A 15,044-nucleotide genomic window follows, 5' to 3' on the forward strand; every position below is an offset into this window, starting at 1 on the left:
ATACCGAATTTCTCTTCTGGGAAGCGGGGGGGGGGGGGGAATTGGATTGTAACAATCTTTGCATGTGTATAAACTAGCAAATCAGGATTGAAAATATGTGTTGACTACGGTTCTGACTAAAGATGGGAACGGGCAGGAAAAAACGAAAATCTTGAAATTTCTCGCATAAAATTATGTATTCAGAAACTTATATTACTTATACTTGTAAGCTTTTTTTTATTTTTCAATACTTTTTTATGTTTAGTATCGCACATGAAAACATTAACTTTAGTTAATGCAAACTCTAAGATATGTCTTGGTCTCTGAGGCAACAATATATCTCTTATGTCTTTTTCTCTCTTTTTTTTTTTGTGTGTGTGTTTGTTTTCTAAGAAATTACAGCTGTTAAATGCATTTTAATTTGCAAAAAAATATGTTTCTAGAAAACTGTTTTTTTTTTCCACCTCCTCAAAAGTTCCAAAAATTTTACATCTCTAGTTCTCTAGCCCTCAACCCCCCTTGCTGCAACCTTCATTGAGATAATCATTTTTTATACACATTCAAAAGAAAGCAGAAAGAAAAATTCTTTATTAGATGCGTTTTATTGTTATGTTTTTTTTTTTTTACTTTTGTTATTCTTATGGCTCTTGAATTTTTATTAAATTTCAAACTAACGTGCATCCTTTTTTTTCTCCATTCATATTAAGGAAATCTGGGAAACCACCCAGTGTGTTAATTACAAAATTTTGAAAAATTGAAAGAAAAAATTATCAAAAGAATTGGTAATAATGATGAAAATGACCATTTTAAGCGATTGTTTCAAGCAATAAATGTTGAGCATGTTTCGAGTTCATAGAATCTTATAAGAGTAAATTCTACAAATTCAATTATAAATGACGAAAATCGAGGGAAGAAGGGTTGGAATACAATTTCTTGAAATTACTACAATCAGTAATCCTTTTAAGCATCATTGACTGTTCTAGCATTTTGCTTGAGGCAACAGGATTTCTTTTTCTTTTCCCTCTCAATATCATTTGCTCATTAAAGGTAATTTCAATAAGTAATCAGCATGAAGTGAATAATGAAAATCATTTAAAAATATGCTGCTAAAGATGCTCAAAAGCATATTTATGCTCTAAAGCATATTTTAGTGTGTTCCAAATATTGTATTTTGTTAATGATTGCAGGAGTGTGCCATTGAAATTTTTAGGGGGGTTGTTTTAAGATATATTTTCCTCTTTTTGGAGGGCAGTCTTCATAGTTTTGGGGCATGCGCCCTTGCTTTTAGGGGGGTGGGCACCCCTGATAATTGTAATCTCTAGCGCAGGCAGAATTTATATTCTGGAGGGGGGGAGGGTCATAACAATCCTTACATGTATAGAAACAAGCCATATTAAAATTGGCAATATGTGTTAACTACGGTTCTGACAGATATGACCCCTTGCTACAACCTTCATTGTGATTATCAGACATTCATATTTTTTTTGCAAATCACAAGTACATTCAAAAGAAAGCAAAAAAAAGAAACTTTATCAGAATATTTTAAGTTACCTTTCTGTTGTTTTTACGGCTTTTTAAATTTTGCCGCTAGTTTGCTTTTGGGTGTAAAATAGGTGATAGCAGTAAAATGAAGAAACGTTAATTTTTCACTTTATAATTTCTTTATTGTATAAGTTTTTTCAAATATTTTCGATGTTCCCATCGCACATTTGATTCATTATTCATCGCAAGTAAATTACTTATTAAAGATAAAATTTTCAATATAAATCACAATGAAGGTTGATGAGTAAATAATATTTAGAGGGGGGGGAGAGAAATCCTTTTCTCTGAAGCAAAATTCTCGAACCCCATCAATCTTCTTCCATTTACTGTTATAAGTTTCCATAGATTTAAAATGTGTTTAAGCTATACATTTATCGCTTGAAACAATCACTTAAAATTGTAATTTTCCTCAGTATTATCAATTCTTCTCAAAATTTTATTACACACTGGATGGTTTGCCTGATTTCCTTAACATGACCAGAGAAAAGAAAAATCTTTCTAATTACCCTAACTTTACAGGCTTCCAAACTGCTTGGCATTAGTTATAAAAATGAGTTGTGAAAGATGGTTTTTGACTATGACTGTCTGATTTGTGATTTCATTTTGAATGATTTCATTCTGTGTTATTGGTATTTAAGTATTACTATATCAGTGTATGAATTTTTTTTAAATTCTTATTGTAAATAATATTACATTAAATTGTAAATAGTTTTGCATTATTAAATCTTCATTCTTCTAAGATTAGACTTGTCCTGCTACTGTCATCACTTCAAGAAAATTTCCAGTTTAAGGTTCAGTTTTCCTCTTGATTTTTTATGAGCATGAATGATTGCATTGTCGTTCAATTGTACCATGTCATAGTGGTGGCCTCATAAATTTTTAATCTTTTAAGAAATGAAAGGACGCTTTGTCTAAAAATTAATTAGTATGTGTTGCTAGAGTAACGTATATGTTACACCTGCAACATGTACAAATCATTTCTTTTTAAATACAAAATTTTTTTCCAGAAAATTGATACGGTAAACTCCCAATTATCCGCGCAACTGGATGGCTTGTGTACTGCGGAAAACCCGAAAAAAGGTTCAAAAATTGTCTTTAGCTTAAAAATGATTGTACTGTACATAAAACGTTATACTGTGAAAATAGGTGCGGTGTTAAAACGTATTGCAAGCGTATGCAATGGCTTTGAAAGATCAATAACACTCACATGCATTTAAACAATAGCTAAAACATTAACATCGTATGTAAAAGCTTAGGAAAGATCAGCTTGCAATAATGAGCGATTACATACATACACAAGCAAAGCTTGCAAACAGATTAACTGCAGGACTGGTCACTCGTTTATTCTTTCAGGTATTGTAGATTTCAGTAAGCAAAGTAGATCTAAAAATCAAGTTTCAACATGTCATTCATTCTAAAATAAAGTTGAACTATTTGAAATGGCCATCTATTTTGTAACAATCTATCTGTTCCGACCTTGTAACATTATCAGGAAAGAGAGATACCTGTAAAATATGCATTAAATTAACAGACATGAAGCTCATAAAAATATTTTTTTTTACAAAGGAAATATTTACATAGATGTCTGAAATGTATTCAGAATAGTTCAGCTTTTTTTTAGTCCACCAAAGACTTCATCAGGCACTTCCCTTTCTTCAAGTTGTATTTCTAGAAAGAAAAAAGTAAGATTCATTAATGGAACAGTTTGTTTAGATATTTGACAAATACATATAGTTGAAAACAGCAAGTTAAATATTTAACCATAGCAATTTAAAATTTCTATAACCACTGGAATTTAATCAGAAAATGTGTTTTTATAAGTTTAACAGCAGCTTTTATAACTGAATTTTGTCCAGTTATAAAACTTGCCCCCCCCCCCCCCCCCCGATTACAGGAAAAGCCTCAAAACAAAAGCCAGAATTTTACCTGTTCATATTCGAGAACAAAAATGGCAACACATCTCTTTCTGCTCAATGATTTTCTTCACCCACTACAAATTTTAATAAAAGCATTGCTGCGGAAAGTTGAGATGAAGCACTGAATAATAATTTGAATGGAGATTTTTCGAAGCTTCTTTGAGAGCCTTTGAAAAATAGGGATTTTATGTTGAAATCTAAGTATCATAATTAATAATTTTTAATTGACAGCTCCGCTAAATTATTATTGGAGGATTATGTTAAATAGCCAAACAGAAAAATATGAATTTATCAATACCTGGTTCGATGGGCGTTCTGGGGACATGTCTATATTTTAAATTTTGAAACACCATTGTTATAACAATATTAAATATAAAAGTAGAACTTTTAAATTTTAGTTTAAACATTCTATACATTAAATATTATCTATACAAAAGAAAAATTATTACAAGTAGTAAATATTGCAGAGAATTTTTCACTTATGGTTTCGTATTAAATCTTTTTGCATGAAATAACCCTAAGTCAAATATGCTCTCTTTTCTTGGGCTCAAGCATTTATTTACAAGCTGACATATTGTAACACAAAATGAAATTATATGAAAAAGAATTAATGTTTGGGTATGCAACTTGTTTATATTTATCAATCTGCTACTGATTAATAATTATAAACAAGTACATACTAGACTCATGCTTGTGTTTTTTCCAAATTTGTAGTAAATTGTTAGCGAATTTGAATATACTTTCTCCAATTATCAGATTATTAAATATTAGACATAGTAATTTCAATTCGGCACCCTTAATAATAGTTAATGAGGCATTCACTAACAAAATGGGAATGTCACATAAAACAATGACAAATTACAAAATAATAAGTTTTACCTTCAACATTTTGCTCTTCATCACTATCGAAGTCCAAGTCTATTTCATCTGGATTCTTTTCCTTTGTTATTTCTTGGGCCTGTTGACGATCACCGCCTTGTGTTTCACCTCTGAAAAAAATTGTAACTTCAGTGCTATTGACCATTTTTTCTTTTTTTAAACAATTCCACACTTGAATGTCCATGAAACATTAATTCTAAATTGATTATAAAATAAGATTAAGAATTATCTAATATTACAGTATATATTTTAATATGCATTTAATTATCATGTGAGTTCAAAAATATATATAAAACACTTTTATTTAACCATTTCAAATCAATATAGAAAATATTATGTACAAATAGAATTACATAAATTTAGACAACATCATGAAGTAACAGGAAGGGGAGAACTACACATACGCAGACAAACATAGATATGCATGATGAGATATGTGTGATCAGTTTTATAAAGAGAAACATCTTTATCTGACAACTTTATGCAATGAGATTGCTGCGAAGGAGGCAGTCCACCCCAGGTGTCACCCATCTGGGGGGCGGGGAAGGGGTGACATCCAAAGTGTAATTTTAAGTCTTGGAAAAATATAAACAGTTCAACAAAATTTCCCCCAGTGTTTTAAATTATATTTACTCTATCAAACACAGTTGCATCACCATGGGGAGGGGCTGGTGCATCCTCACGCTGGAAGACACTCCCTGGAAGGGTTGATACTAAATTGGATTTAAGAGTTTATGAAAAATATAGATACTTCAGTTCTGAAAATGTTCCCCAACATTTTAAATTATATTCAATCTCAATCTACAAAACAGAGCAGCATAACTATGTTGGGAGGGGGCATTTGCAGCGACTTCTTAAATTCTTAATATGCCCTAATAATTCCCAGTTTGTTCCAGAAATTAAAATCTCTCTGATTTCCCAATGGTGTCACAATGCTGTTCTATCTTAAAACAAGGATGAGGATCAGAGAGCAAAAAGGAGGAAATCCAAAAAAAATTCATAAAACTATGCGAAAAAGGGATAATATCCAAAACTGCATCAAACTAGCCCCTGGAAGCCATGATACTCTAAACTAGAACAAAAAATTTCTAATTTGCCAGTTTTAAAGATAATACATATTTAATTATGCATACATAATTTGTACGAATTTGCTGAATTGCACCATTTCTTCCAAGAGTGTTTGTTCTCAATGATGTTTCCATCAAATTTTCTGAGGGTACACTTCCAGTAATCAGCTGTGCACAATATGGGTATGCGATCATATACATAATGTCATAATATGAAAATTTTTGAAGCTTGAGGGTATATGCTATGTGTCTAAAAAATGTTTGAGAGTAGACTGCATACATGGAGCACACCCCATGGGGAACACCACTGTTTGGTACCTAAATAAATCTAAATTTTGAAAAAGAGGCTACAACTTCAAACCCCTGAGTCCTTGAATAAAGGATTGAGGGGGCCAGAGGTGAGTCTAGGCAGCATCATAAAGTCAATTTTTCATATTATTTAGAGAAAAATATCTTTTTTAATTAAAAAATTTTTAATTTATACTGTTGAAACTGAGAACATAAATTTTATAATCAGGTTTGTTCGTAAAGTAAAAGTTTACAACAGAGTGAAAAATCTAAAATTACTTTATGTGCTAGAACATGCTTTTCATAAAAAAAAAAAGAATATATATATATATATATATATATATACACACACACAGTGCGTCCAGTAGAAAAGGTGACTGATTTTAAATAAGGTACAAGACAAAAGTTTTTTCTAGTTTACAAGATGATTTATTCAAAATATACACCTTGGGAGTCAATACAATGCTGGAAGCGATCATGAAATTTTTTGAAGCACTCTTCATACCCATCTTTTGGAATTGCCCCCAATTTCGCTGTCGTAGCTGCCTGAATATCTGAAACTGAGACAAAATGTTTGCCTTTCATTGCCAATTTCAATTTGGGGAACAACCAGAAATCTGCTGGAGCCAAATCAGGGGAATAAGGAGGGTGATCAAGCACCACAATACTTTTTTGGGCCAAGAAGTTACGTACCATCAAGATTTTGTGTGCTGGCGCATTGTCATGCAAAAAAGACCATGTCCCTTGGTTTTGGTATTCAGGTCTAACTCGATGAATTCTCGCCCATAAACGCTTCAAAACACTCAAGTAGTAAGTAGCATTAACTGATTCACCTTCTGGCATGAATTTTTTATGGATGATACCCTTCGAATCAAAGAAAACTGTGAGGAGAGTCTTGATTCGGCTTTTTTCCATGCGCACTTTTTTTGGTTTGGCAACTTCTGGACTCTTCCACTCCGCGCTCTGACGTTTTGTGAGTGGTTCATATTTGAAACACCAGGTTCCATCACCAGTTACAATGTTTGCCATGAAGTTTGGATCCCTTGTGGCCGCTTGTTGCATGTCTCTGCAGTGTTCCACTCTGCAATGTTTTTGGTCGTCAGTCAATGTGTGCGGTTCAAAGCGAGCACAGACTTTCCTTTTTCCTAAATTGTCAGTTAAAATGAGATGGACAGGGGATTTAGGTATGCAAGTAACCTCTTCGATGAGTCGAGTAGTGACACAACGATCATTTTGTAAGATTTCGGTCACTTTTTCAATGTACTCATCATTTCGAACTGTTACTGAATGACCTGGTCTTGGATCATCTTCTAAGCTGTCTCTACCATCATGAAATCTTGCATACCACTTAAAAACATTCTTACGACTCAGTACTTCACTACCATAAACAGTTTTCATCCATTCAAATGTTTCTGGGGCACTTTTACTCAATTTAAAACAGAATTTAATGTTAGCGTGCTGCTCCATTTTTTTTTTCTACCGAGGCCAAGCGACTTCTTCTAGACTTTGCGTTATCACGTTTCAAACGATGTTGCCAACGCTTTGAAATTAATCCAGATAATAATTGAAATGTACGTGCATTTAATGCAATCATTCTTTTATAGATAGCGCTAATAGTTCCGCAAACATTAAATCAGTCACCTTTTCTATTGCATGCACTGTGTATGTATATCTTTTCCCTTGCATTGGAACTCAAAATTTGGTTTAAAAAACTTCCTAATCCAATTTCAGGATCAAAAAGGCAACTTGAAATTGCTTCATTTATTTAATCATGAAATCCCAAAAATTTTAATAGGCTGTAAAGCTAAACCATTTAAGATTCACCATAAATATTTTTTTACACTTCCTTAAATACATTAAAAAAAATAAACATGCCAAATATCATTGAAATTCAAGGCTGTGGGAGGCAAACCACATTTTTTGATTGACTTTTGCATTTTTTTAAAAATAAATTAAAGAAATAAAAATATTATTGAAATATGAATAAAATAAGCAGATATAAGGTAGCATATGGTAAAAAACCATCCAACATTAAAATTAATCCAAATATTTGCAGGGTGCAAAAGGCATGCAACTTTTTGTGCAGCACCTGTTTGACGTTGTTGGCATGCTTCCTAAGCACATATTTTTTTGGTAGATATTGCAGAAGATGAAGATTCGAGGGGGAAAAAAAAAGGATAAGAAAACAAGCACCGAAAATCGAGTAAAACCGAAAAATATTTCCAATTTTTTGAGAAAAATTAGAGCGCTCGCTATGAGGCCTGGAGGAGGCAAAAAAAAAGGAGGAAAGGTTTTAAAAGTCAACAGAGAAAGCCGGAAAAATCTCATCCCTGTTGAACGAAAATTAAAAAAATCACCAATTTACTTAATTGTAACATTATCCCAAAAGGAAAAAAATATTTCTTTGTAAAATTAAAGGCAATTTTATGGAGCACAGTGAATTGCTACACCAAGCCTATCTCCATTTTTACTATATCTAATATATAAAAAAAATATATAGGTTTTGTGAACATTTTCGAATTTTGAAGGATTTGCATGTTTTGAGGTGTGCCCAGTCCATTTAAACCATTTTTATTTTAATTTTAAGCTTATCAAATATTACTCACTGTAACATTTGATAGTGTCACTGTTGATTCATTTTCTCCCCATTGTAAGAACAATATACAAAAAAAAACTTCTCTGATTCTCAAGGATAAGTAGAGTATTTTTCTATTTTTTTAAATATTTCTTCCTTTTTTCCTCGAACTTTAAGAAAAAGTGTAACCAAAAGTATGGTATGTTTATTTACTAACCTGACGAACATCACTGTTCCTCTCATGGTGGTGGGTGGGTCTTTAGCAGCTTCAGAAGCCATTGCTTTTGCATGAGTTTCCAGCTCCTGCATACTGTCTTTTGGTACATCTAAAAAATAACCAGGAAAAAGTATTATAACAGAGAAGTGGAATTTCCCCATCATTGTATCCATCTCAAAACACCAAGTGAATGTATTTAAAAAGACTCAATTATGAAATTAAGAATACATGTAAACACATAAATAAAAATTGATTGTGATTACTTTTAAGCAATTAGCCAATCACTTAGAATTTTACAAAATAGCATTAAAACTTTTGTAATTATAAAATGGCCATCATCTCTAAATTAGAAAACCTAAAAGCATCATTGAGACCTGTAGTCCCTCTTCTCTTACGATTAATTCATATAAAAACAAAGGTTTTAAGCTTAAAAAATAAAAGAGAGGGATAGAGAGTTAAAGACTATAAGTTAATGAAAGAAACATTCAAGTATTTTAAACGGATTATGCAACAACTGTGAAAACAAACAATCCATTTAAAATAGTTTCTAAGATTTTAGAATATTTTTTGTGAAGGAGAATGTATCAAAAAATTGTTTCAATTTGTACAGGACTTTAAAGTTGACAACATGTTCTAAAATCCATCACATATATTTCTAAATGTTCTTTTTTCCACAATTCACTGTAACTTGAAACATTATTAAGGCTCTGTTTCAATACAATGTAAAATATTTAGTCGTCACTTTCATTACTTTTTCCATCTGATCTAGCTTGAATTTGAGCTACTATGTCTTCGGAATAACATAAGTGTCAACAAATGTTCAATTTTCAAATGCTTCTCGACCCTATTCTTAAAAAATGGCTCTCATTACTTCTTCTCTGGATTTGCGACTCATTGCTAACCTTCAAATGTTAAAGGAATTTTCTAAGAAAGGAAAAATTTTTATGAATTGCAAAGCATTGCTTGCTTTAAGCAGGATTTGCTCATTAAAAGGGAGTTACGCTCACATAGATGCAACCACAACCAAACATTTCTAATTTCCTAGAAAAATTTTGGGCTCTCATTGAATTAAGGCTCGTTATAAGAGAGTTGGACAATACAGTCAAACCTTGTTATCACAACACGCGGATTTCACGACACCCCAGTTGTCAGTGTGATATAGTAATCACATATATTTTCATTGATTCGCGTTTTTATTTCATGTGTTCCGATTTTTTATTTAATGGCGTCGTTTCCGAGTTTTCGGCAGCCATGTTTTCCCTTCTTCCTCCCGTGATGTGTTGTCTCCCGCCTTTTTCGCTCATTGGCCGTAGGCGTGGCCTAGTTCGGTGATGTCATTTTCCCGCGTTCCCATTCGCTGCGCTAAGTGACGCCGCGTATGAATATCTGCTTTTCGCGCGACCGCGTGGGTTTTTAGTTGGAATGTTTTCGGAAAATTTCGTGTCTAGTCGAGTGCTAGCGGTGACCATGTGATGTTGCTTTCTGAGGAGCTTGGACGCTAGACCTGTGAAAGGTCGTCTCACGAATTAACAATGATGGGGAGTACGAATCTTGATCCGTCCGTTAAACAAATGGTGTGATGATTTAATTATCGATACAGGTGCTGATTAGTGTTGGGGAGAATTTCTAATCTAATAATATCTCCCCAATGTTTCTTTGATACTAGCAGAGTGAGTTCGGAAATAAGAACTTGACAAACTATTTCTAACTTTCATGACGTTTATTTAAACAATAATGTAAATAGTTAAAAACACGCTGTAAATGATAAAAATAAATACTAACAACATAATCTCTCTACATGCTACTTTTGCATGAGATAACTAACACTGCAATGCAAACTGCATGACTATTGACTAAAAACTTCGATGAAGTAAACCCATTGGGAAATAAGCTAATTCCAGCTCATCATTTCTAATAAAAGTGCGAACGGCACAAACAAGCAAGTTCCCATACCGATCGAGCGACCGCCTACAATGACGAGAGATGATCAAAGAGAACGAACATAAGCCGCGAGCAGTTTAAATATCCCCCCGGGTCATTAGCATATCCGAGTCACGTGAACGGACACATCACTGCTATCGTTAAGCACACGTGCCATCAGATTTCTTCTAGAAGATTTCATGCGACGTCATCCGCTCAGGAGTTCCCGCCAAAGGTGAACGAAAAAGTGAAACAAACATTCGGTCGATTCGACCAATGTGAATGAGTGCTGATAAGAATCTTTTACCCCAGTCATGCAGAATGATTGGTAGTACATTATAAGTAAGGGAAAACATTCTTTTACTATTGGTGTTGTGAGGTGATGAGATAGGATTATTTACTGTTGTTATTAACAGGCATTTATGCCTAACAATTAGCCCTGTCAAATACCTAAAATGAGCTATTAGTTAGTAAATTCTGCTCAATATGATAGTCAAGAATCAAGATTAAAAAAAAAAATGGCGACGTCCACTTTTTTTGTTCCGACAATGATGATTGAATGTACATCTCGAAGTTTTTAGTTCCACCCCTTGTTTTTTTCTTCGTTCCAAATTAATGATGGTGGCATCTGCATCTGGATATACCATTCGAAACATGAGCGGTATGCGCACCCGAATCTGAAGTTAATTTCTGACGCCTGCATCGCCATTTTCGTGGGGAGATGTGGTTCCCTTTTTCATCGCCAGTGATTGTCCCCAGCTCCAGTGATGCATCACTTCATTCGTTCCGCTAAAGTATAATGTAAAGCATCCTTCCTCCGTTTTTCTTTTGGGCTTGACTATGTTTTTCGTTCCTGCAACATCGAATCACGTCATTTTTTTTTCATATGTGAAGCTGACCCATCCCTTAGGACATCTTAAATCCCTGCAATAGTCTGTCTTGCAATAATCTACCTTGTATTCTTTTTTAAATTCATTTCATGTAAGGAGAAAAATCGGTGGTTGAATTCGCGGGAGCTCCCCCGAGACCTTCATGTAAATGATGGTCGGAAATAAAAGATGTGTGATGTGCCAAATCTGTGTGAAGTTTTGTTATTCATTTACAACTGTGGGGTAAGTCAAACTTTTTCTCTTTGAGTTGCATGTAGGTACCAAACATTGTGACGTCCTGGAGTTTTGCGGAAACACTTAAAATGCGATCGACCTAAATTTTTTTCCTCATTTTGTTTTTTTTTTTTTTTTTTTGTTTCAGTTGGTGGTTTGTTTTCTAACAAATTCAAAAGAATAAACCACTTTTTCACCACAGTCAGGTCACTTTTTCAAATTCCCAAACTTATGCCACACAATTTCATGTTAACTGGCTCCGGATTTTAAGACTTTTATTTTGTGCAACTCCGGCTACGACGACACTTCAAGCTGTGCAGACAGGATCGATTTTTTTTTTTTTGTTATTAAAATACTTTCAGTAAAATAATGAAAACGTCTGGAAAAGTTTATTGTAGGAATTTCTGACTCTGACAATGCATGATTCCTTAAGAATGGTGGGGGATAAGTAGATTGGTTCTGAAAGCTACAGGTTTGCCAAGAGGGACAATAGAAAGGAATTCAAAGCAAGTGCATTTCAATACTGAACCAGGGAAGCAGCAGGAAAAGAGAAAGATCATAGCTATCTTAAGGTGGTCACTACAAGCAAGCCTTTCATTACATTGAAAAGGAACACAGAACTTTAAAATGAAAAAAAGAATGGGAAAGAGCCTTTTTCCCCTTTCAAAAAGTGATGCTTAGTCATCAAAATCTAATCAAATTATGGACTAAATTGAAAAGTCTTTAGTTTCTTTCTTGCTGAGAATAACAGAAAACTCTTTTTTACTCACTTAATAACCAACTTGTTGGAAAGGAGGAGTGTTCAAAATGTTACTCTCAATCTCAGGGATGAAAACAGCCCAAAAGCAAAAAGAGAAAAAATTGCGCGGCTTAAAATGTGAATACATATTTTTCTTAATATTATGCAAAATTAAATATATTGATACTAATAAACGGAACATCGCAATTTTTGGGCTTACCTCCTTCTGGCTCTGAGGTACAGAATTAATATACAAGGCAAACCAACAAAGTTTTTCTAAAACTCAATGGAGAAAAAATACAAGCAGTTCGTTGACTTTTACATTTCTTTTTACATTTCAAAATAGCTCAAAAAGCATATTTTAGCCCATACTTCACTTATCTACCTAATTTACAGGCCCCCTGTACAAATGGTAGAAGAATCAATATAAACATTATTTTTTATGAAAAAGTCTCCATTATTGAAATATGTTAAAAAAGAATATTTTTATTGTTTGCATTTGTACTATCAAAAATAAGGAATACAATAGGATCGGGAAAGACTTCAGAACTTGTCTTTTCATTGAAGGCTTTTAATTAAAATTATAATTTTTTTTACGTAAAGAAATTATCTCAAAATGCATTAAACCAGGAGAAGTAATGTTGTGTAAAGCCTATTTGCGTTATTTGTATAAGTTCTTATCAGGTAATTATCTCATGATGTGTAACATTTTTTTAAATCTTCAAACAAAATATGCGTTAATCTTTGGATTTTTACAGTTGTGTAATGCATATCAGATTTGTGATTCATTTGTAGGTACTGTAAAATACTTTCTCTACTTAAGAACACATGGTTTTACTTTTATTTACTTATTTATCCTAGAAAGCTATAATTATGAGAAAATTAATTTACATGATTTCATTCTAAGTTATTTATAATTTAACATGTCTTAACTCTCAGAGTAAATTATGTCTTTCAATATTTATTTATATCAAGGTCCAGTTACATGTAGCATTCTTTTAGTAGTTATAGATTTTTAAACAATATTTCCCCTATAAAAATCTCTATTTATGAGGATATGAAATTACAATTTTTATTCTTAATTTATCATCAAGAAATTATGTACAAATGTGAATATTAAACATTCATTAACAATTAATTCATAAAATCTTTGACTTTCCAAAAATAAAATTGTTCTTACAAAAAGTGTTTTAAACAAAAAAAAACCTGGTTTTAACCGAAAAAAAAAGTTATTCGGATTTTTTTTTTTTGCAAGAAAAAACGTTTTTTTTACGAACCCAGATTTGCCAGAGTTACTAACATTTTCGCAAAGATCCCTAGTATGTCGCACGACAATATCGTTATAATTATCAGTTCTATATCGCTATGTTATGGGACAGAGGCGTAGCTAGACCCGACTTTCGGGGGGGGGGGGGGTACTTCTTTTTTATATATATACTAGCAAAAATACCCGGCGTTGCCTGGGTTAGCAATAATTATCAGAAACAATCGTTACTTGCATTTGTTTTCTGTTTTCAGTAAAAGAACTTAAAACACACCTTTTCGACGTGACTTAAAATCTAGCTTCTTCCTTACTCATAAAACTAAAGTAGCAGTAAGTAAAAAGAGCGAAAGAGTATTCATTTAGAAACGAAAACACGAAATTTAAGCGTATACAAATTTGAAGAATTTTTTGAAATATGAAATTAAACTTCACATGTTTAAAAAGATTTATCAGTTAATACTTATTTTTTTTTTTTTTTTACATCGAGTCTTACCTTCTCTGTATGTCTATTGAAGAACGAACTGTTTAAAAAAATGTAGCCGCGCGCCCGTGATCCCCTTAAACTTGCTTTAGTTATTTTGGAAAATCTCAGTTATTGTGGGTTCTAGGTGCGATTTAAAATATAATCGAATTTGCGGGAATCGTTTTGGGATACCTTGGATGATGCTCCCCCTCCTTACTTTGTAAAACGGTATGCTACTAATTTTTGTTAAAGAGATATTGTCGCCATATACTAATATACTTTTGGTCACCATAAAATGGCGCTAAACAATTTCATCCGTAATGTTTCCAAAATAAGTAGTAAAATTTGGCGATGATTTGAATTTGTGCACAAAGTCACATTAATGGAAGTTTTTGTGCTGTTTATGGATTTGCCTGGATTATTTTACAGTAAAAAAAGTTTTTAAAGATTCTTTGATTGACGATATTTTGTTTACATGATGAAAGCTGACAAACATTATTACGTAGTCTTTGACTTCAAAAACCGTGACAGATGAAAAAACTGCCAAATGCATCCGCTACTGAAATCTTTCTGCATAAATTTTGGCGAGGTTTTCTGCTGTTAGATTGGATAATGATTAAAAAAACCAATCAGCACAAATAATTAAAAAACTCATTAATTGCACTAAAGTTCAGTTTATATGGAAAATAATCAACCAAATCTATAGTTATTATTAGCCAATCTTGGCGGAAAAACGTTACTTGAAGATTTGACTTGAGAAAAGCCTCAAACAGTCAGATGAAACACAAAAACATTCAACAATTCTAACTATGAACTGGGAGTTGAGATGATACACTAAATAATGAATTGGGTTGAGGAAAGCCTTCGAACATGGAAGAAAAAAAGCCCATAACTCGTTTTTCATACAACTTAGAACTTTCTAACAGATGCCATTTCAGCAGAAAAATAAGCGCTTTCGATGGACACATAATTTTAATATGTGCACGTATTTTTTAACCGTCATATTGGGGCATTTATGCGAAAATTTTGACAAATTAGAATAAAAAAAGAACTATCAATCGAATTTTTATTGAACTGGTCTACAAACCTCCC

The 15,044-nt window shown here is 32.8% G+C and overlaps 1 protein-coding gene across 1 annotated transcript in view; it reads right to left on the reverse strand.

The window, feature by feature from the left end:
• Nucleotides 1–2,893: 2,893 nt before the first annotated feature.
• The window catches only part of LOC129226808 (pre-mRNA-splicing factor SYF1-like), an 82,244-nt gene continuing 70,093 nt past the window's right edge, over nt 2,894–15,044 (reverse strand). The window contains exons 21-24 of the mRNA XM_054861435.1: nt 8,464–8,572; nt 4,317–4,426; nt 3,099–3,189; nt 2,894–3,026 (exon numbers count right to left, since the gene is read on the reverse strand). Coding sequence (XP_054717410.1) covers nt 3,128–3,189; nt 4,317–4,426; nt 8,464–8,572 — 281 coding nt within the window. The 3' untranslated portion in view covers nt 2,894–3,026; nt 3,099–3,127. The remainder of the gene's footprint in view (nt 3,027–3,098; nt 3,190–4,316; nt 4,427–8,463; nt 8,573–15,044) is intronic.

Source organism: Uloborus diversus, chromosome 7 (genome assembly GCF_026930045.1).
Source record: "Uloborus diversus isolate 005 chromosome 7, Udiv.v.3.1, whole genome shotgun sequence".
NCBI lineage: Eukaryota > Metazoa > Arthropoda > Arachnida > Araneae > Uloboridae > Uloborus > Uloborus diversus.